The sequence below is a fragment of the Epinephelus fuscoguttatus genome, linkage group LG15 (genome assembly GCF_011397635.1).
Source record: "Epinephelus fuscoguttatus linkage group LG15, E.fuscoguttatus.final_Chr_v1".
NCBI classification, from domain to species: domain Eukaryota; kingdom Metazoa; phylum Chordata; class Actinopteri; order Perciformes; family Serranidae; genus Epinephelus; species Epinephelus fuscoguttatus.
Window position 1 is genome coordinate 10198260 of NC_064766.1, and position 19799 is coordinate 10218058.

The 19799-nt window shown below is 40.0% G+C and overlaps 3 protein-coding genes across 4 annotated transcripts; all 3 read right to left on the bottom strand.

The window, feature by feature from the left end:
* Positions 1–1040: 1040 nt before the first annotated feature.
* homeza (homeobox and leucine zipper encoding a) lies at positions 1041–7610 on the bottom strand. Of its 2 annotated transcripts, none has more exons than XM_049597703.1 (3): positions 7591–7610; positions 3892–3983; positions 1041–3489 (listed from the first exon to the last, which is right to left on the bottom strand). In XM_049597703.1, exon 3 carries the CDS (start codon positions 3460–3462, stop codon positions 1483–1485), a length of 1980 nt encoding a protein of 659 aa, XP_049453660.1. In that variant the 5' UTR covers positions 3463–3489; positions 3892–3983; positions 7591–7610; the 3' UTR covers positions 1041–1482. The 2 variants fall into 2 exon arrangements, with proteins under 2 accessions (XP_049453660.1, XP_049453659.1); XM_049597702.1 differs by lacking the exon at positions 7591–7610 and adding an exon at positions 4771–5221.
* On the bottom strand, positions 6728–12558 carry LOC125901790 (dehydrogenase/reductase SDR family member 1-like). Its single transcript, XM_049597704.1, has 9 exons — positions 12402–12558; positions 11736–11884; positions 10020–10163; positions 9805–9884; positions 8476–8608; positions 8192–8335; positions 8031–8103; positions 7749–7829; positions 6728–7637 (listed from the first exon to the last, which is right to left on the bottom strand). Exons 2-9 carry the CDS (start codon positions 11877–11879, stop codon positions 7501–7503), a joined length of 936 nt encoding a protein of 311 aa, XP_049453661.1. The 5' UTR covers positions 11880–11884; positions 12402–12558; the 3' UTR covers positions 6728–7500.
* Positions 12559–13665: 1107 nt separating this feature from the next.
* On the bottom strand, positions 13666–17473 carry LOC125901791 (dehydrogenase/reductase SDR family member 1-like). The gene is made up of 9 exons (XM_049597706.1): positions 17300–17473; positions 16460–16608; positions 16034–16177; positions 15838–15917; positions 15457–15589; positions 15183–15326; positions 15029–15098; positions 14792–14872; positions 13666–14674 (listed from the first exon to the last, which is right to left on the bottom strand). Exons 2-9 carry the CDS (start codon positions 16601–16603, stop codon positions 14538–14540), a joined length of 933 nt encoding a protein of 310 aa, XP_049453663.1. The 5' UTR covers positions 16604–16608; positions 17300–17473; the 3' UTR covers positions 13666–14537.
* Positions 17474–19799: the final 2326 nt, after the last annotated feature.

Here is a 19799-nt window from a genome sequence, read left to right on the forward strand (position 1 = left end):
AAAATAAATTTGATCAGTTTGAATCAGTCGGAATCATTACAACACACACGCAGAAAAACTTGTGCTAGCACACATGATTAGAAAGGCAAATCCTTTACTGGTTTCCAGTGACACATTTGTGCAAATGAGAAATGTTTCAAGCAGGAAAAAATACATCGAAAACATCTGTAAAGGAAGACGCTAAGCATTACGGACATGACAGCATGACACTCGCATTAACTTTTCATTACTAAGAGACTGACAAAACACATGATGTACAGTGATGGACACTGCTTTATAGCCACTCTGGTTATCTACCCTTTATCCAGACATTTCTAATTAACTAAGCTCCATTTAAAGCCCACTTCACCCCCTGCAAGGTCTACAAGTACTTTAGAGTGTGGAGTTTTTACTGAAATGATAACTTGAATGTATGCTTGTGCTATAATTCATAATCTGAGTGAACAGAAAGGTAATTTTTCTTTGGATTTAAAACCCTTTGCTACTTGTACAGTACGTGGAGTCCCATCCATTATCTTGTCTAGTTTGTCTAGATTATAAACCATCAAGTCACACCCTACATCTATTAAGACAAAAGATATATAAAAATACTGACTGACTTAATGAGTGCAAATCAGAACTGAAGCTAGCAATTCTGACATCTGTGTGATGTTGATGTGATTGCTGCTTTCTTTGTACTATTATCCTTTACTGTTAAAAAGGTGCAGTGAAATGCAAATGACAAAGTATTCAAATAAGTAAATTAACTTTTACAGCAGAGCATCTAAAGGAAAATCAGGGAATGTGTCTCAGAAATATGCTGTAGACATTAGTAGAATTAGATGTACCATGCTGTATTCAAAAGGCATGATATTAAGTTTCAGTGTTAAGGGTTCAAGAATGACACGGTTTAGTTAGAAACTAATATTGTGTGAAAGAATTGGATTTAAAGAATATGGCAGCAGGCTGTAAAACCAAAGTGCAAGATGTCAATTCAAAGTGTACATGTCCAGTGTGCTTTTCATGACAAGGAATTATTGGCTGTAAAGGAATGATTACACACAGTGATCAGTCAACAAATTCATCAACACTGACGTTTTTCTGGAGCAGTTTCTTATCTGCTTTAGTCAGGTACCAGAAGTACAACCAGTTTAAATTATATTGCTACAATAGCATACTGAAAGTTCTGTAGTAGTGATATCTAAACAAAAATATTAAGCTTAAAAAAAATATAGCAAACCAGTGTAGAAGTTACTGTCCTATTTACAGCAACACGGGCAGCACAATTATAATTCAAGTCCAAAATATATTAGGATAAGCAGGAAATGCAGCATATATAAAAACACAAGCCTCACTTTGAGCTTGTACTGGGAAGACCGGGTGTTACAAACCTGCTGAATTAAAGCAATTTAAACCAAAGTAATAACTATGCTTGTTGGTGCAAAGGATTTGAAGAGCACTCCACCAACTTTCTGAAATGTTCTTAAGTCTGGTTCCAGTGTCTTAATCAGCAACAATGGGTTCTTGGTCAGTCCCCCCAACATCCTGAGCTGCGAACCAATCTCGCACTTGCTGGTAGCTCATTCTTGATTTCTTGCATAGAGAGTCAAGGTCTTTTTCATGTAGTGAGCCTGTTGAAAGGTAATATGTTACCAATGGCTGGACATCCGGGTAATCTGCAGTTGTTGCATTTGCTTGAGATTTTCGTTTCCTGCTACCCCCAGGCCGAGATGATGTCCCACTTCCGTTAGTTAAACCACTGCTACTTTGCTGAGCTGCAAGTTCTGCCAAAAACTGGTCGCGGACCCCCTTCACCCAGCGCAGCTGGCCGTTTTTCACAGCATACCGTGTGTCCCCAAACCACTGAATAACATCTGCCCGGGGTAAACCTGTAAGCTTAACAAGTTCAGTGTAATCTTCACTCTTGGGCCACTGGCAGCGTAAGAAGTGCTGCTTCAACATATCTAACTGCTCCTTGGTCTTTCTTGGTCGCCCAGCTGGAGTGAGGGCAGGGGATGTGGATGAGGGAGCCCCTGCGATGTGCAAGGGTGTTTGTGAGGGACTGGCTTTGGCTGAGTGGGCTGACTTCTTTGATGTGCTGATGCTGTTTGAAAGTGGTTTATTGGGCGAGGCAGTCAGTGGTGGGCTGCCAGAGGGGGAAGAGTGGGGAGAGGACCTTGTTATACCCGATGGTTCCTGTGGAACATCTGGCTCAATCTTGCAGGTCTTGGTCAGTTGTAAGGGTTGCTCTTCACTTAAATCCTCGTCTTTAAAACTGTCCCCATCACCAGAAAGCTCCTCCATAACCTCATACCCTTCTGCTTCGTGGACCCTTTCCCCAAATGCTTCAAGGCTGTTTGACAAAAAGGTCTGAAAGAAATGTGAATTTCTAATCCCATTGCTACGGGCTCCCTCCTGACCCTTCACCCCGTTTAGTTGACTTATCTTCTGTGTGGTAAGTGGGAGAGGTTGAATTTGTTGATCATGTTTACCTCCAGCGTGCTGAGAGTAGTTCTGGGCTGCAGCCAGGCTTCCTCGGCCCACCCTAAGCTGGTAGCGGCTGTCACTGAACCATTTACGAATGTCATTGCGGCTCAGCCCTGTTTCTTCCTGCAAACGTCTGAGCTCTGCCTCCGCAGGCCAGTTCTCTCTCAGAAAGCTCTTCCGAAGGGCAGCGAGTTGAGCTTTAGACTTTTTGTAGCGCCCATGACGGTTCTGTCGTGACGATGACTCTGAAAGGTCAAGGGAGACATCAGCTCCTGTACTTGGTGGTGTGTCCGCTGGTGGGCGGTAGAAGTATGAATCCTGAGGAGGTGGGAGGGTGGAGCTGAAGCACGGGACAGAGGGTTTGGCTGGTTTGTAGGAATCTGGCGACTCACACTTTGGTTTCTTGTTCGGGGGGGTGGAGAGAGTACGCTCAACTTCATCGCTATCCTTATCCTCAATTATCAATTCCTCGCAACTTCCGCTCTTCGTTTTGGCTTCTTCATTTGTTTCAGTAGAGTCATCACAAAGCTCAGGTACTGCCAGCTTTTGTCGTGTCTCCTCTATCTCCTCTGAGGACCAGCTGATACCATATTTAATTCTCTGAACCATAAACCACACCTTAACTTTGTCCAGTGGCAAGGCACATACCCGGGCTAGGGTGTTAACCTCACGGGATGATGGGTATGGAAATAAGTTAAAGGCTTGGACAAGCTCGGGGATTGTGTCAAGTTCACGGGTTTGATCGGACTGTGTCCATACCAATTTCAGTCCCTCTGACACTAGAGGCAGGCACACAACAGAGTTGTGGTTAGTGGTGAAACTAGCCACACCACTCGCGTTGCTTTCAGCTGAGTTGGCAGAGTGGCGCAAATCCACGGAGGAGCGTTTAACTCCAAGTTTTCCTTCACATTCTGTCTTTGTTACTTTTCCTTCAAAAGGCCCCTTCATGCTCAGAAGTTGTCCATTTCTGCCGTTATGTTCACTGTAGGCTGCCATCTGGGGTATCAAAATAGGCTCTTGCACCTAGAAAAGAAAAAAACCCCCACCAATTTAGTTGTTGTTTTTAAGGTGTCTCAACTGCTAAACTGTTTTCACATCACAGATAACATCACTGTAGGGAGGGGGAAAAATTCTTCTGAGGAGTATGGACAGCAATACAGACTATGATGTTTTAAGAACTTTCAGTTCTCATTCATTCTCAAAGTCAATTATATGACAGCTGTTTCCCCTTCCCCCTCTACTTCGCACTCCTTATTCTGAACTCCCAGCGAAACTAGTCGTATACTCTGTCCAGACTGGGTTCCCCTCCCCCAACGAGTGGTGACTGACTTTTGTTTTGTGCGAGTGGGGGGACTGGGTCGCAAAGGGTGGGTGCGTGGGGAATGGGGATCTATATGAGAAATCCATCACAGTCTACTTTCTCACCCTTTCCCAGTCAGGCTTTGTTCCACTCCCAAGTTCTCAGTCCCAAAAGATGAGTGTAGCCTCTTCACAAAGGCAAATACCACAAGAGAAACCTGTGGAAGGAGAAAATGAGTGGCATTAGTCACACTCAAGTCCAAGGCTAGGCACTCTATGCACCTAAACAGTATTAAACAGCAAATTCATTCAGTCTTATCACTTCTGAAAAATGGTTTGAAAATATAATGAATATAAATGTAATTAAGCAACAGGTGATAAGCCAGCACTTAAACACACCATGATGGAAATGTCAGTTTGGTAATCAGAAGAGTAAATACAAGGAATTGTGATTCAGACATTGTTTTAGTTTTTTGTTTTTGTTTTTTTCTTTTTATATTTTTTACTCATTGTAGTCATTTACTAATTATACTATTTGGGTGTTTAAGACTACTTATTCAACAGTGCATTAAAAGTAACTGTGTACTCTCCATTTAGGTGTTGCTCTTTATTTGGGACAGCAGAGGGAATGTTTAGTTAGGTTACGCCATGGCCGACGATTAAGGTCGGTAGAGCCACGCAAGATTCTTTTAAGTGTAGCAAAAACATTAGCAAACAAATTATGAAACCACTGTATTAGTCATAGGTGACACATTAAAATCCAAGGGAAAGAGATCATGAGGTGGCCACCCCTGTGTTTGATGTCATACTTTAATGCGCTGTAAGAGTTTATAGGTAGTATCTTTGTTTTAGTGTGACAAAAAGCTATAAAAGTTGCTCTCGGTGCCAATCACAATAGCAGCCCAGTGTCTCCCCCCTTTATGGCGTACTAACTAAAACGCTTCACACTGCACAGGCGCACTTCGCCGTCAGACACGCTTCAGTGAAACATAAAAATAAACTTACCGAAAATGCCAAAATAACCCGCTATCCCCGAGGTCCGTTAGAGCGCGGAGAAAACAAAAGAAACCAAGAGTTACCCCTCTGTCGCTCAGCTTTTTATGGCCGAAGTTTAGGGAAAGACCAAGGAAACAATACCGTGTGTCTGTCGGTTTGACCCTTGTCTTATTTATCAAGCACCTCGACGGATTACGGTCGGGATACAAAGATGCGAGGCGACCAAGTTTGTCGCCTTTCGTATGAGTTCACTCGTCGGCTGAATCCTGCCGTAAAGGGTACAAATCTCTCAATCCGTGAGATTCAGGACTGAATTCGAGTCGCCGTTACTTCGTCCTCGTCGGTCCATCCGTTGTTGCTTTTGTTCTTTAACTGAGAAGTGTTTTCGCTGTCCGGCCAGATCGAGGCGAGGCGGAGCTGAGGACCAGGAAGCCCAGAAGGCCCAACTCTCCCACAGTGACGGTGGGGTGGGTGTGCCAGTCTGGGAGAGCAGGCCATGGATTGGAGGGAGGAGGCGCCTGTATAATAAATCCGTGGCAGTAGGCTAAACATTTTCACGTCAACCACCCACCAGTCCCCCCTCCCCACCCCAAATCAGGCCCACAAACATTTGATACTATTTTCAAGTAGAATCATCATCTTAAGTTTAAACACTGAATCCATCCAATTTCTACTGTTCTTATGTGAACCCCAGGAAGACTAGCTCTGCTTTAGGGCATAGCTAATGAGGATCCTTATAAATAAAAAAATACCACTAAATAACAGGATTTTAATCATTTCTAATTTACTTACAGACCCCCCCTTGTAGCCTCTTCTAAGATCCATCTTTTGAGTTATCACTCAATTTAAACCTTTGTGTTATCAATTACAACTTACAGAAAATAAAACCGAGCAGTTAATTGAGCATATAAAATATGGAAAATCCATACAGTTAAAAGCATTTTAAATTGCGCTGGGGGCTTGAACCCAGTTTTATAACATGATGGCTATGCCCCTGTAAAAGATTCCAAAGTATCACCAACATAAAGACCCAGAGAGCTTCAGACATACTGATATACCCATGTTCTTACAGCTTGTGAGATTTTGTACTGTAAACAAGATGGAAGCATACAATCAATAGTGTTATAGTGATACTGTGGGTCCTTGAGCAACATGTTGAATTCTTATCATCTTCAGACATGATGTCCCATCATTGAAAACAGGGCAGCTGTATTTTAGTAATATACTGTATATCTCAGGGTCAGAGACAACAATTGTAAGTCACTGTTAATGCTAAATAACAAGATAGATATGATTCATCTGCAAGGGATTCAACGCTGGTTATTTAAGACATTTTCTTTTTATCAGTTTGAAGATGCCGTCACTTTGTTATTTTGGCAGTTGTTACTGCAGTAGAAGTAGTGTTGTGTATATATAACAAACAAATGCAAAAATATGTAAAAAGAAATATACAAGCATCTATTTGTTTACATATCTATACCTATCTATCTATGCACACACACACACACACACACACACATACATAGACACATACATGCACTCAGTGGTTAAGGTTACTGACTTTGGCATGGAAGATCGAGGGTTCGATTCTGGGTAAAGGCGGGGTAACACATGTCCAGACTGGACCCTTAGACGAGGTCCTGCTAGTCTACCTCAGGATGAATGAATATATATGTGTGTGTGTGTGTGTGTGTGTGTGTGTGTGTGTGTGTGTGTAAATATACATGCAACAGCACTTCTGCTACTGCATAAAGGGGTGTGTGGTTACTTTTTAGTGTATTCCACAACAGATCACTAAATACTTGCCCTGAAATGTAATCTGTAATGTATTACATTACTTACTGAGACTAAATAGCCTATTCTGAATAATTTGGATTACTTTTGGAATAATTCAAAATCATTTTGCTCAGCTCATTTGTCTGGGTCTTATATTTCTATGACAAAAAACACATTCCTGACAGTGCCCTGGCTGTGCATCTCTTCTGCCAGACATGTGGCAGGTGCATCGCACACACTTTATTTAATCTTTATGCCAAATCTGTATCTCATATGAATTTTACACCATGTCCTAACAGCAAGCAATTGGTGCTCTCTGACCGCAATCAATCTGTTAAATATGCACTTTTGTTATCAAACCACAAATCTATCAGCTGTGTGCTTGACTGGAAAGGTAACCACTTACAGATGGCAGGGACTTGCTATCTTTCTATATTTATACACTTTAAAACAGAAAATACGCAACATGCAAGTAACCTGTTATTAGAGATGGTCATTTACAAGAAACTTTCAGCTCCCTGGCAATATCCCTCCAGCCAGCTGCCACCTTATTTTTCAGTGTATATATAGTGAAATGAAGATGTGATGTGTAGATAATTCCTCATTTTTAACTTCACAAACCAGTTGTTTCTAATTCATTGCAGAGCTTTAAAAGCAAGTGACAGGAATAAGTAGCTATGGATTGTTCAACAAAGTACAACTCAAAAGAGCACTGCTGCGTCACTCTTGGCCAGTTAGAATTATCTTCTAAAAAACAATGCAATCAAACTGATGCTTGCCTGCGTCGCATTCACTCAGCGGTGTTGGAGCGAATAAAACAAAAACAAATAATCCCTTCAAATAATCTATTTTTGAAGACAGTAACTGTATTCAGAATACCACCAATTTAAACTGTAACAGAATACACTTAATCATATGTTGTGTTTCACATACTGTCTCTTCAGTACTGATAAAGGGAAATGTTTAGAAGCGGCTATTAGCCAGGGTGAGCACAAAGCGTGGCACACGTAAGAACGAAGGGACAAAAGCCGACAGCCAGGAGAGGTATGGGACCTGAGTCAGGAGGAATTTTATGGAAGTGTAATCAGCTACGCTCCGTCCTGGAAATAAACACACGAATGAAATATTTTAATTACATGACTTTACTCAATAGTAAGTTGAAATCTGAAAAAACAAACAAACAAAACTTGAGACAGCTGATACAAACCTACCATCAACATCTTGTATCCCATAGCGCCTTGCCAGGTCACAAGTCAGGAGTACTTTCCCAGTCAGAGACATCAGATTTTTATCTTTCAGGCAGATAGAGAAACAAATATATGCTTAGTTTGCAATTGAACATTAATTTAACAAAACCTGTTAAACCTTCTTAGCAATAAAATCAGTTTGAAAGCATGAACAGCACATGCAGATCAAATATGTGCTCAAATGCTCACTTCCATGAGCTTTTTCTGACAATGAGGTAAATACCATCTAATACAGTACAGTCCTACCTGTTGCCAGGTTGACAATGCACATCCCACTCACTTCTGCAGATTCTGCATTGGCAAACATATCTCTTATAAACTAAACAAAAGAAAATCAAGAGATTTAGCAAAAAAACAAAAACCTGAAGTACTGTGGATGTGGATTTGCTGTTAACACAAGAGTCTACCTTGGAATCTGCACCCAGTGGTGTTTCTTTCTCGAAAATGAACTGAGACACCAACTCTGTTCGCACCGCTCCTGGCCACAGACTGACAGAAACCACTCCCCTACTTTTCAGCTCAACAGCCATGTCTGCTGCCAGCCTGTCACACTGGAAACAAACCACAAAACAAAACAGGTTATTCTTACACTGAAGTCTTTCTATAGCTCATGTACTTGTGTTAGTCAAGATTTGGGTCTTGATAATATCAACACAACATAAATCTAGAACTAAATGAGAGGAGAACTTACTGCAGCTTTACCAACACCATATGGTACATTGAGGATGTACTTCAGCCCCCCCAAAGATGAAATGGTGACTATCAAACCCCGACCTTGAGCCACCATCATCCGGGATGCATAAACTGAGAAGAAATAGTGGCCCCTGCCAGATAAATAAAAATAGAAATCAGTCAAATCACTTTTATACACTTATTTGTAAAATAAAGTGCAATTGAATACTGCATTAATTTACAGCAAATGTATCACTCTCCTGGTATCTTGTTTTGATCAATTTTCAAAAGAGCTACTATGAGGTGTTTTCAGACTGAACAGATCTTGGGAGTTCCCTGAGAACTACATACCTATAACAGCTTTTTTGCTGTTTATGTTTGCACCACCAATAGGAACACTGAAGTGATGTAAGCTGGCTGAAGGTTTGTTTAGCAACGTCACTTTTGCTTTGACAAGTATTTCTCCCATTACATATATGCACAGCCTGGCCTTCAATGTCGGTTCAATTGTGCATGTTCCTCCATTTTTGTCTTTACAAGCTGTTGTCTGTGTTTCATGCTGTCTGTTGTTTACACGGCTAACAGGTTTTTAAAAATGGTAGTTGCCAGTGCTGCATTGGCTTGTGTTTAACTAATCGGCTCACACTAACATCTGGAGCAATCACTGCTCACTTGAGTCACTTAATGTCTTAAAAAATATGGTCGCTAACAAGTAGCTATATGAGACTGCAGGGGTTGTAGGTGGCATTGAACTTCATCACGCTGAACCTGAACACTTAGTGGTAGTTATGCAGAAGTCATGCGACTGCATTGTAGTTTGTTTATAGCCTAAGATTAGCTTTTTACTTCTAGTGATTGCATTTATGCTTCAAAAATCACAAAAGTTATGTAAATCTGTGAAGACTATCAATGTAAAGGTCAAGTCAAAGTTTATTTTAGCCCACTATCAAAGCATGCCTTAATGAACATGTATCATAAACATGTGCAACAGAACTTATTTTCTGGAGTAATCAAGAATCCAATGGAAAAATCCCAATGGCTTTCTGTTGAGGGAACCAGGGTGACCCTAACTCCCAGGTTGGCCTCCAAAAAACATCACTGCTGCACCACTATATTGGAGCTAAAAATAAGTCCCTCAGAAAGACATTCTGAGAACTACAATCATTACTAGTTCTTGCAGTGTGGACACAGTTAAAAAAGGGGGTTCTTAGCACTATGTTCTAAGAACTAGGAAAAAGTTTTATCTGGTCCTCAAACACCTGCTGACAGAGTAAAGTCATGCTGGGCCCAAAACAAACAAAAAAAAGACATTGTGGCTTATCAGACATGACTAAACACAAAAGCATACCTGAGGCCTGCATTGTTGATGGAATCCCAAATGGACGGATCAGTTTCCCAGAACTTCTTCTCCATATTTTCGAAGATATCCTGGAATAACACATCATGTTTAGAGTTTAAGTGAAAAGGTCACCAGTGGGCAGTTAATGGTTGGTGCTCTTTAATGTTGTTCTATTTCATTCACACAGCTTTACTCCGTGTTTCATGTCAATGCAGTATACGTACCTGTACTCCAGCATAGGCATTGTTAACGAGGATATCCAGCCTGCCATTCTGTTCACGTTTGAGCTGTTCAAAAAGGTCTTCAATGTCTTTGTCTTTTGTAGAATCACAGACAACTGGTACACAGTTGCCACCCCTCTCCTTAACCTGTGTTGGGAAACCCAATTCTAAAAAAGGCTGGGACACTGTTTAAAATGTAAATTAAACAAAATGATTTGCATATCCTTTTTTTCAGTACAAAAATATTTCAAAAGATTGAATGTTCAAACTAATTATGATTTTGCTTGCACTTTTTTATACACCCATTCTGAACGTGATGCCTGTAACATGTTCCAAAAAAAGTTAGGACAGGGGCAACAAAGGACTGGGACAGTCGTGAAATGCTCAAAAAAATCTGAAACATTCCACAAGTGAATAGGTTAACTGGTAACAGATGATAGTATCATGACTGGGTATGAAAGGGGCATCCTTGAAATGCTCAGCTAGTCACAAGCAAGGGTAGCATGAGGTTCACCACTTGGTAAAAAAAACTGCACGGACAAATAGTCAAACAGTTTAAGAACAACAAGAAAATCAACACTGAATGCCCATGACCTTTGAAACCCCTCAGGCAGCACTGCATTAAAAACCAAAATGATAGTATAAAGAATATTACCACATGGGCTCAGGAACACTTTGGAAAACCATTGTCAGTAAACACAGTTTGCCTCTGTATGTACAAATGCAAGTTAAGACTCTGTCATGCAAAGTGAAAGCCATATATCAACAACAGCCAGAAGTACTGCAGACTTCTTTGGGCCTGTGCTCATCTGAGATGGACTGACACAGAGTGAGAAAGTGTGCTATAATCTGAGGAGTCCACATTTCAAATTGTTTTTGGAAATTGTGGATGTCATGTGTACTGGGCTAAAGAAGAAAAGGACCATCCAGACTGTTACCAGCACAAAGTTCAAAACTAGCATCTATGATTGTATGGGGGCATATTAGTGCCCATGGCATCATGGGTAATTTGCACATCTGTGAAGGCACCATGATGCTAAAAGGTACATACAGGTTTTGGAGTAACATATGCTGCCATCCAGATTACATCTTTTTGGGTGGATGTCCCTGAATTATTCCAACAAGACAATGCCGAGCCACATTCTGTAACTGTTCCAACAGCATGGGTTCTTAGTTAAAGACTGGCCTGCCTGCAGTCCAGACCTGACTCCCATTTAAAGTTTGAAAAACACTGTAAAGTGCAAAATATAAACGGAGACCCCGGAGAATGGGAAAGTATTTCATTTTCAAAACTTCAACAGCAAGTGCCCTCTTCCTGAGTGTTGTTTAAAGAGAAGGTGATGTAACACAGTGGTAAACATGCCCCTGTTCCTTGTTTTTTGGAACATGTTGCAGGCATGAAAATCAGAAAGAGTGTATATTTACAAGAAAACAATAAGGTTTAACAGTTTAAACATGACATATTTTGTCTTTGTAGTGTATTCAAGTGAATATAGGTCCAAAAGGATTTGCAAATCATCACATTGTTTTTATTCACATTTTTACACTGAGCCAAACTTTTTTGAAATAAAAGTTGTACATCAGCTGTGAACCATAGTGACATATCCTGACTGAAACACCACTACTATAGTCCAGAGACTGGTTAATGGACATTACTTTTGCCCCTCTAAAGAGCTGTCTGATGAAGTGCTTAGAAGAAACCTAATCTCAAAATGTCACCTGTGCAGCAGTTTGTTTCAGAGTCTTCTCCTGGCGCCCTGTGATGTAGACAGTGGCTCCTGCCTCAGACAGCTGGAGAGCTATGCCCCTGCCAATACCTCTGGAGGCACCTGTTACTACACACACCCAGCCAGACAAGGACATTTTTCCTGGAGGAGGAAACAACACCCCACACAATAAGTAGTGAGCTCAAATACACCATGTTAACAAAAAGTTTCATAATAAAGTTAAATATTGATTTTACTTGAGGGTCCGTCAGTTTAGTATGATAAGAGGTCAACTGGGAAGTTACTATGACGTGATTTAGATAAATTTTACATTCATAGTCATTAAATTAACAGATGATAGATTTAATAATATTACAGGAGGTCTGTCAAGTTGATTATTAACATTAGTAGGTAGGCCTATATCTGTTAAGTATGGTCAGAGATCAACAATATTTTACTTTGTTGGGTCAAAATTCTCGTTAAAATAACTTTAATGATGATAGAAAGTTTAGTCAAAGTCTAGAGACTTTTAGGAAAAAGTGACGTCTCCTTTAGCTAGACTTTTTATGAAATCGTAAATAAGGCTCACCACTCAGAGACTCTTGTTCGACACGGACTGTTAAATAAACTTTAAAGTCTATGCAACTCCCTCAGATGAATAGAAAACATTCATTCATACCTTATACAGAAAGCGCTGGATCTGGTCAAGTCCCGATAATAGTTTTTCAAGAAAACGTATCGGTAGAAATGTCACTGCTGGGGCGTGCTACTGTTAGAGTATCCGACAATAACAAAATTGTCAGGGCAATTTTCATAGGACATTTCAGATTACCATATCTAGCGTAAATATCGCGAGACGACGCCAGACGAGAGTGGAGTAAGATTGTGACGGAGCATTCACATAGGCTTAGTTCACTTGAACTCTGTTTTGAACATCAAATATGTATTGAAATGACTGAAAACCAGCTGCAGGTGCCGTCATTGACCCATACACTCTTGTCCAAGTTGTCTGCTGTCGTAGTGTAGTCCATAACATTTTACATAACGACAAAAGGCAGTGAACTATCTTACTTGTGAGTGTTGGAGGTAGTCTTTGGTTTGACTTCCAACATTTCACACACGATGGCGCTATAGTCTTCCTAAAAATATCTGAATCAGTTATGTCGTGTGTAAATGAGGACCTTTTTTAGCGATTGTTGGGCCAACCAGTATGGGTTATTCACAGTTCTGTGGAAGTTCAACTTACCAACTTACTGTGGTCCATGGTTGTGGTCAGTGTTATATTGATACTGTGGGCCCTTGCATAATATGCTGAATTAATATCATCTTCAGACATGATGTTCTGTCACAAGAAAACAGGGCAGCTGTATTTCAGTAATTTATTGTATATCTCGGAGTCAGAGGAAATAATTATAAGTCACTGTCAATGCTAAATAATAGAATAATATGGACAAGATAGATATAATTCTTTCTGCAAGGAATTCAACCCTAAAAAACATTTTTCCATCAGTTTAAAGATGTTATTACTTTCTTATTTTGCAAAAATGAATGAAAAGTGTAAACAGCAAAGAGTTAACAATTCTTTATTTAACCAGCTGTTACATAGCCGGTCAAATACCATAGTAATAGCAATAGTAGTAGTAGCAGCAGTAGAAGTGGTGTTGTGTGTATATATTTACAGTACATTTAGTAGAGATATAACAAACAAATACAAAAATAAGGGAAGAAATACACAAACATTTCTAAGTTTCTAAAATGTGTTGTCTTAAAGTAGTTGTGATTTTATGTACTGCGTAAGAAAATACATAACATGTAGTCATAAAAATACATTCCTGTTTTCACAATTTGTGGCTTCACCCACAGCTGACATTGGTGTAAATGTAAAATTTTAAAAATATATCAGAGCATCCTTCATGTTCACTTTTTTCCCTTAAACTTCATAGAACTGCAACTGCAACTGTGTGTGTGTGTGTGTGTGTGTGTGTGTATTTACAGTTGAAACCTCTTACAGTGATCACGTCTGTCCAAGTCAAATTGATCAGGATGAGCAGATAATTATTATTATAACTCATTTTTTCCTTTATTTTGCATGCACATTACCATCTAACTGGTGTTTCTATATTTATTACATTGATATGAAGTAATAAAACTGACAGCTTTGCAACCAAGAGCCCACTTAAGGGGGCATTATCAATCCACTTGACAAGGGCCGCCTCAACCACAGGTGATTTCCCTGTGCGTATTAATTTTCTGTCTCCATCACTAGCAGCCATGATGGGGTTTTTTATCGTTGTTTGAGTAGACTACAAAATGTTTTACTGCTGCACCTTGGCTTGATTTTCAGGTAGCCAGCTGGAAGCAGACAGGTTTCCACGAGGGAGTAAAGTATATATTTAAAAAAAAAAAAATAGATCTACTGTTTTTAATTTTATTTGCTTATGATGTACGGTGTCATGTATGAAAAGACCCAAAATGAACACAGTAAGCGGACTGCTGGATTAATATTAGCAAATAACTAAAACAGCATTAGTGTAGGAATGATTCTGCCCCAAACTTTTTGTTCCATATAAAAGGTTGAAGACTGTAGCCGTGATCAATATAAGCAGTTTCCACTGTATAGGCTGTATATAATAACCTGAACAATTCTCCTTCAAAAAATATTGTTGTGTTTGGCTTCTTGTCACCATTAACCTTGAGTAGTGGAATTCATCCACCACCACATGGCAACTATAGGTTTGGCTAGAATGTGGACCTTGCAGTTGAAACACAGTGTGGTACTGACACTTCAGTGTTGACATACAACTGTGGGAAATGTTTAGAACCGGCTATTAGCCAGGGTAAGCACAAAGCGTGGCACATGTAAGAACGAAGGGACAAAAGCCGACAGCCAGGAGAGGTATGGGACCTGAGTCAGGAGGAATTTTATGGAAGTGTAATCAGCTACGCTCCGTCCTGGAAATAAACAGATGAATAAAATATTCATATTACATGACTGTACTTAATAGTAAGTTGAAATCTTAAAAAAAGCAAACAAACAAACAAAACTTGAGACAGCTGATACAAACCTACCATCAACATCTTGTATCCCATAGCGCCGTGCCAGGTCACAAGTCAGGAGTACTTTCCCAGTCAGAGACATCAGATTTTTATCTGTCAGGCAGATAGAGATTAAATCACTTTCTGAAAGCATGTTACAACATTTGAAGATCACATAAATGCTTAGATGCTCACTTCTATTAAGTATATTCTGGCTTGCATTTAAGCCTCCATGTAACAATCTGACCATCTAATGCAGTACAATCCTACCTGTTGCCAGGTTGACGATGCACATCCCACTCACTTCTGTGGATTCTCCGTTGGCAAATACATCTTTAAACTGAACAAAAGAAAATCCAGGGATTTAGCAAAAAACTGAAGTAGCTACTGTGGATATGGATTTGCTATTAAATGAAGTGACTACCTTGGAATTTACACCCTGTGGCGTTTCCTTCTCCAAAACAAACTGAGACACCAACTCTGTTCGCACCGCTCCTGGCCACAGACTGACAGAAACCACTCCCCTACTTTTCAGCTCAACAGCCATGTCTGCTGCCAGCCTGTCACACTGGAAACAAACCACAAAACAAAACAGGTTATTACAATGACCTATTTTTATAGCACATGTACGTGTTTATCAAGGTATGGGTCTTTGTAATATCAACATAAATCTAGGACTAAATGAGAGGAGAACTTACTGCAGCTTTACCAACACCATATGGTACATTGAAGAGATACCGCAGCCCCCCCATAGATGAAATGGTGACTATCAAACCCCGACCTTGAGCCACCATCATCCTGGATGCATGAACTGAGAAGAAATAGTGGCCCCTGCCAGATAAATAAAAATGGAAATCAGTCAAATCACTTTTATCTCACTATGTTTCACTTCACTCCCCTGGTTTCTGCTTGTGTTATGTATTCTGACACAGCTAATACTGACAAAAAATTCTTGCTGAACTCGAAACTAAAAACAGACAATGACAAATTGAGTAACAGCTGTTGTCTGGAAAACTGTCATTAGACACGAGGAGATGACTCGGTTGACGTATCAGACATGACTAAACACAAAAGCATACCTGAGGCCTGTGTTGTTGATGGAATCCCAGATGGCCGGATCAGTCTCCCAGAACTTCTTTCCCATATTTTCGAAGATATCCTGATATAACACATCATGTTTAGACTTCAAGTAAAAAGGTCACACAGCAACTTAATGTTGTTCGATGTCATTCACACAGCTTTACTCCGTGTTTCATGTCAGTGCAGTATACGTACCTGTACTCCAGCATAGGCATTGTTAATGAGGATATCCAGCCTGCCATTCTGTTCACGTTTGATCTGTTTAAAAAGGTCTTCAATATCTTTGTCTTTTGTAGAATCACAGATAACTGGCACACAGTTGCCACCCCTCTCCTTAACCTGTGTTGGGAACAAATACATCAGCTGTGAACCATAGTGACAAAACCTGATAAACATTACTACTGCTACAATACTGTGGGCTCCATTTCATGTGCAACAGTTTCTAAGTCATCCACCAGACATGGACTGTAGGGAGGAATCGTCATTTTTGTGAGCTGAGGCTACGGATCACAAATTGATGGCACCATTGTCAGCAAGAGACTGCTTAAAGGACATTACTTTTGTCCCTCTAAAGAGCTGTCTGATGAAGTGCTTAGAAGAAACCTAATCTCAAAATGTCACCTGTGCAGCAGTTTGTTTCAGAGTCTTCTCCTGGCGCCCTGTGATGTAGACAGTGGCTCCTGCCTCAGACAGCTGGAGAGCTATGCCCCTGCCAATGCCTCTGGAGGCACCTGTTACTACACACACCCAGCCAGACAAGGACATTTTTCCTGGAGGAGGAAACAACACCCCACACAATAAGTAGTGAGCTCAAATACACCATGTTAACAAAAAGTTTCATAATAAGTTAAATATTGATTTTACTTGAGGGTCTGTCAGTTTAGTATGATAAGAGGTCAACTGGGAAGTTACTAAGATGTGATTTAGACAAATTAAATTCATAGTCATTAAATTAAAAGATGAATCATGATCACTTGGATCATTACAGTATATCAGTAGCCTATCAGCTATCGACTACACATGCACAATGCTGAGTAACAGTGACTGGATCAAATGTGATTGTGTAAGGCAAATCATAGCTCTAGATTTCAAGTGAACTATGGACCTCATATAAGGTCGCACTTTCTTGTTTTTATAATATATCAGCTCATTTATTTTTCAGCAACAACTTGAGTTTTTTTGTGTGTGTAACGGTATTTTTTTTTTTGTTAAGACTTAAGTCTTCTCGTTAAAATAAGATAGTATTCATACTAAAAAAAACTTCAGTCGCGTTTAAAGATTCAGTCAAAGCTTGAAGACTTAAGGGGAAACGGACGTGTCGTTTATCTAGAAGATTTAATGATATTCTGTATTATAGCTATATACCAATAATCATCATCGGAGAGACTTGTTATTTAACCCAGATTGTATAATCAAGTCAAAGTCTATACCATTAGCTCAAAATCATAAAATCATTCTTACCTTATAATACAGAAAGCGGTGGATCTGGTCTGTCAAGTCCCGGTAATAGTTCGTCGGAGGAAACCGACAAGGAAACGTATCAGTAGAAATATTACAGCTGGTTTGTGCTACTGCTGTGATATCCGACAGTTAAAGGCCCAATGTGTGTCAGGTCACTACATCTAGCCTAAATATCGCGAGAAGACGCGAGACGAAGCAGAGTGCAGTATTCAGACGGCTGAGCGGTCACTGGCGCTAACTTCCGGCTTCGCTTTACTTTGGTGAACACGTTTTGAGCAGCAACTATTTCGTAAAATGACTGAAAACCAACGGCAAATGTCGTGTTTGACCCATACAAACGAAAAAAAACCCTTTGGTCCAAGTTGCCTTTTGGGTGATATTCCGGTTTAACACAGTTGTAGGCTGTTGTGGTGATGTTTATACCATTTTATATACGACAAAAATCTCTGAATTATCTTGGTGGTCGGGGGTGGTCTTTGGTTTTTCTTCCAGTATACCACACACGATGGCGCTGTAGTCTTCCTAAAAATACCAGAATCCGTCTTGTGTGTGGGAAGGTCCAGTTTTTCACAGTAGAAACAGTAGAAGTAGTGCTTATATACAGGGAGTATACGGGGTATACCCATTTCTTTTTCTGGCCAGTTACAGTACACTCACCTATTAGTCAAATGGCCATTGGAATATAGTATACCAAGAGAAGGAGAGTATACCAATTTCCTCCTCTGTAACCTACCCATCTACACCCTCCATATCAACTACCCCTACACCACTGCTTGTAGTGATGTTTGTCTTTGACTGTTTCACAGAGTCATATTACAATAATGGAAATTCCACATTATTTCTAGTTTATACTTCACTTTGCTGCTGCATATGCAGTCATTTCAGTATTAACTTTACAGAGCTGACATAAAATAGTAATTCAGGAACATTGGTGTGATCTACAGGTATGTGCATTCTTTACTTTACTGTAATTCACAGCATGCATGTTTTTTCTGCCCTATAATGCTAAGCTAATTGTTCCCATGTTATTATTGCCAGTGGATCTGTTGGCCCTTAAGTGTGTGGCTCTATCGTCTTGGTTTGGCATCAATATTTCACGTAAATAGTAGGGCTACTGTTTTCTTCCTACTAAATAATTTGAATTTAGTCTATCAAGTGTACCAGAACACATGAAATGTCCTGTAGGCATACTTTGTATGCTGTTTCTTTTTTTTTTTTTTTTTTTTGGTAGCGCCAGTTAAATACATTGTAAAGTGATTAGTTAAGATAGGCCCTGAAAAAAAAGCTCTGCCCCCTCCTGCCAGTCTCTTCCTTATATCAGATCATTGGACAGTATTGCCACAAAATTTTTTGTTTGCATCCCCAAATAAAGCATTTTTACTATACTAAAAAAGTAATAGCTGACACACAGTACACTGTAGAGTGACTGTAGGTGCATCTTATTGATGGACTTCCCATTTGGAAATTAGTTTGTTTCAGTTAACAAGAGCTCTGTTTAGATTTTGCTTTTAATAAGACCTAGAGAAAAAAAAGCTGGTATGGGCTCACAGTCACATAGAATAAGTTTGCAATAGAGACAACTTATTAAACATACAGAGATCACCTGTTAGTTGAGAACTAATAGAACACAAATAAATTGTCACTAAGCATTCCTAATTTGCTGTTTTGATTAATATCAAGCCAGACTCTAAGTACTGTAATGCTGAATCCTGATAGTACGTAATATTTTGCATTGTGGTCAACAAGTTGCAGAATACTATATTTTTGCTCTGGTGAAAATTTTTGAATCACCTGACTTTTTTGTGGGGCTGCACGGTGGTGTAGTGGTTAGCACTGTCGCCTCACAGAAAGAGGGTTCCTGGTTCAGCCCTTCTGCGTGGAGTTTGCATGTTCTCCCCGTGTCAGCATGGGTTTTCTGCGGGTGCTCCAGCTTCCTCCCACAGTCCAAAGACATGCGGGTTAGGTTAATTGATGACTCTAAATAGTCTGTAGGTGTGAATGTGAGTGTGAATGGTTGTCTGTCTCTATGTGTCAGCCCTGGCGACTGTCCAGGGTGTACCCTGCCTCTCACCCAGTGTCAGCTGGGACAGGCTCCAGCCCCCCCTGCAACATTAAAGAGGATAAGCGGTTACGAAAATGGATGGGTGACTTTCTTGTCTGTTTTTTTTTTTTCCCCTTATCTTCTTTGTAGACTCACTCTGGTGATCTCATAATTCCCAGCATAGCTTCATCCAGTGCCAGTCTAAACAGAGATCTGATCAATAACTGGACACACTTGTATGTGTGCAGGGGCGTTTTGTTTTTCCTTTCTTTTTTTTCTGGGATTTTAGGATTTGTGACATAAAAAGTTAAGTGGGACAGAAGTCTTAAGTCTCATTTAATCCAATTACACTAAGATATTCTTTTTGTCTTATTGTATGGATATAGTCACAGGTTGGATAATTGTCATGATGTTTGTGATAGAGTATTCCATGGTGTTTCATTCAACTGCAGGCAAGCT

Coding starts and splice junctions, on each gene's coding strand:
- homeza (XM_049597703.1), bottom strand. CDS start 3,462: ATGGCAGCCTACAGTGAACATAACGGCAGAAATGGACAACTTCTGAGC.
- LOC125901790 (XM_049597704.1), bottom strand. CDS start 11,879: ATGTCCTTGTCTGGCTGGGTGTGTGTAGTAACAGGTGCCTCCAGAGGT. Junction 8,609..9,804: donor ATCAACAATGCAGGCCTCAG/GTATGCTTTTGT, acceptor TTTATCTGGCAG/GGGCCACTATTTCTTCTCAG. Junction 7,830..8,030: donor CATTGTCAACCTGGCAACAG/GTAGGACTGTAC, acceptor TCTGCCTGAAAG/ATAAAAATCTGATGTCTCTG.
- LOC125901791 (XM_049597706.1), bottom strand. CDS start 16,603: ATGTCCTTGTCTGGCTGGGTGTGTGTAGTAACAGGTGCCTCCAGAGGC. Junction 16,178..16,459: donor TGAAACAAACTGCTGCACAG/GTGACATTTTGA, acceptor TTCCCAACACAG/GTTAAGGAGAGGGGTGGCAA. Junction 15,099..15,182: donor CACAGGGTGTAAATTCCAAG/GTAGTCACTTCA, acceptor TCTTTTGTTCAG/TTTAAAGATGTATTTGCCAA.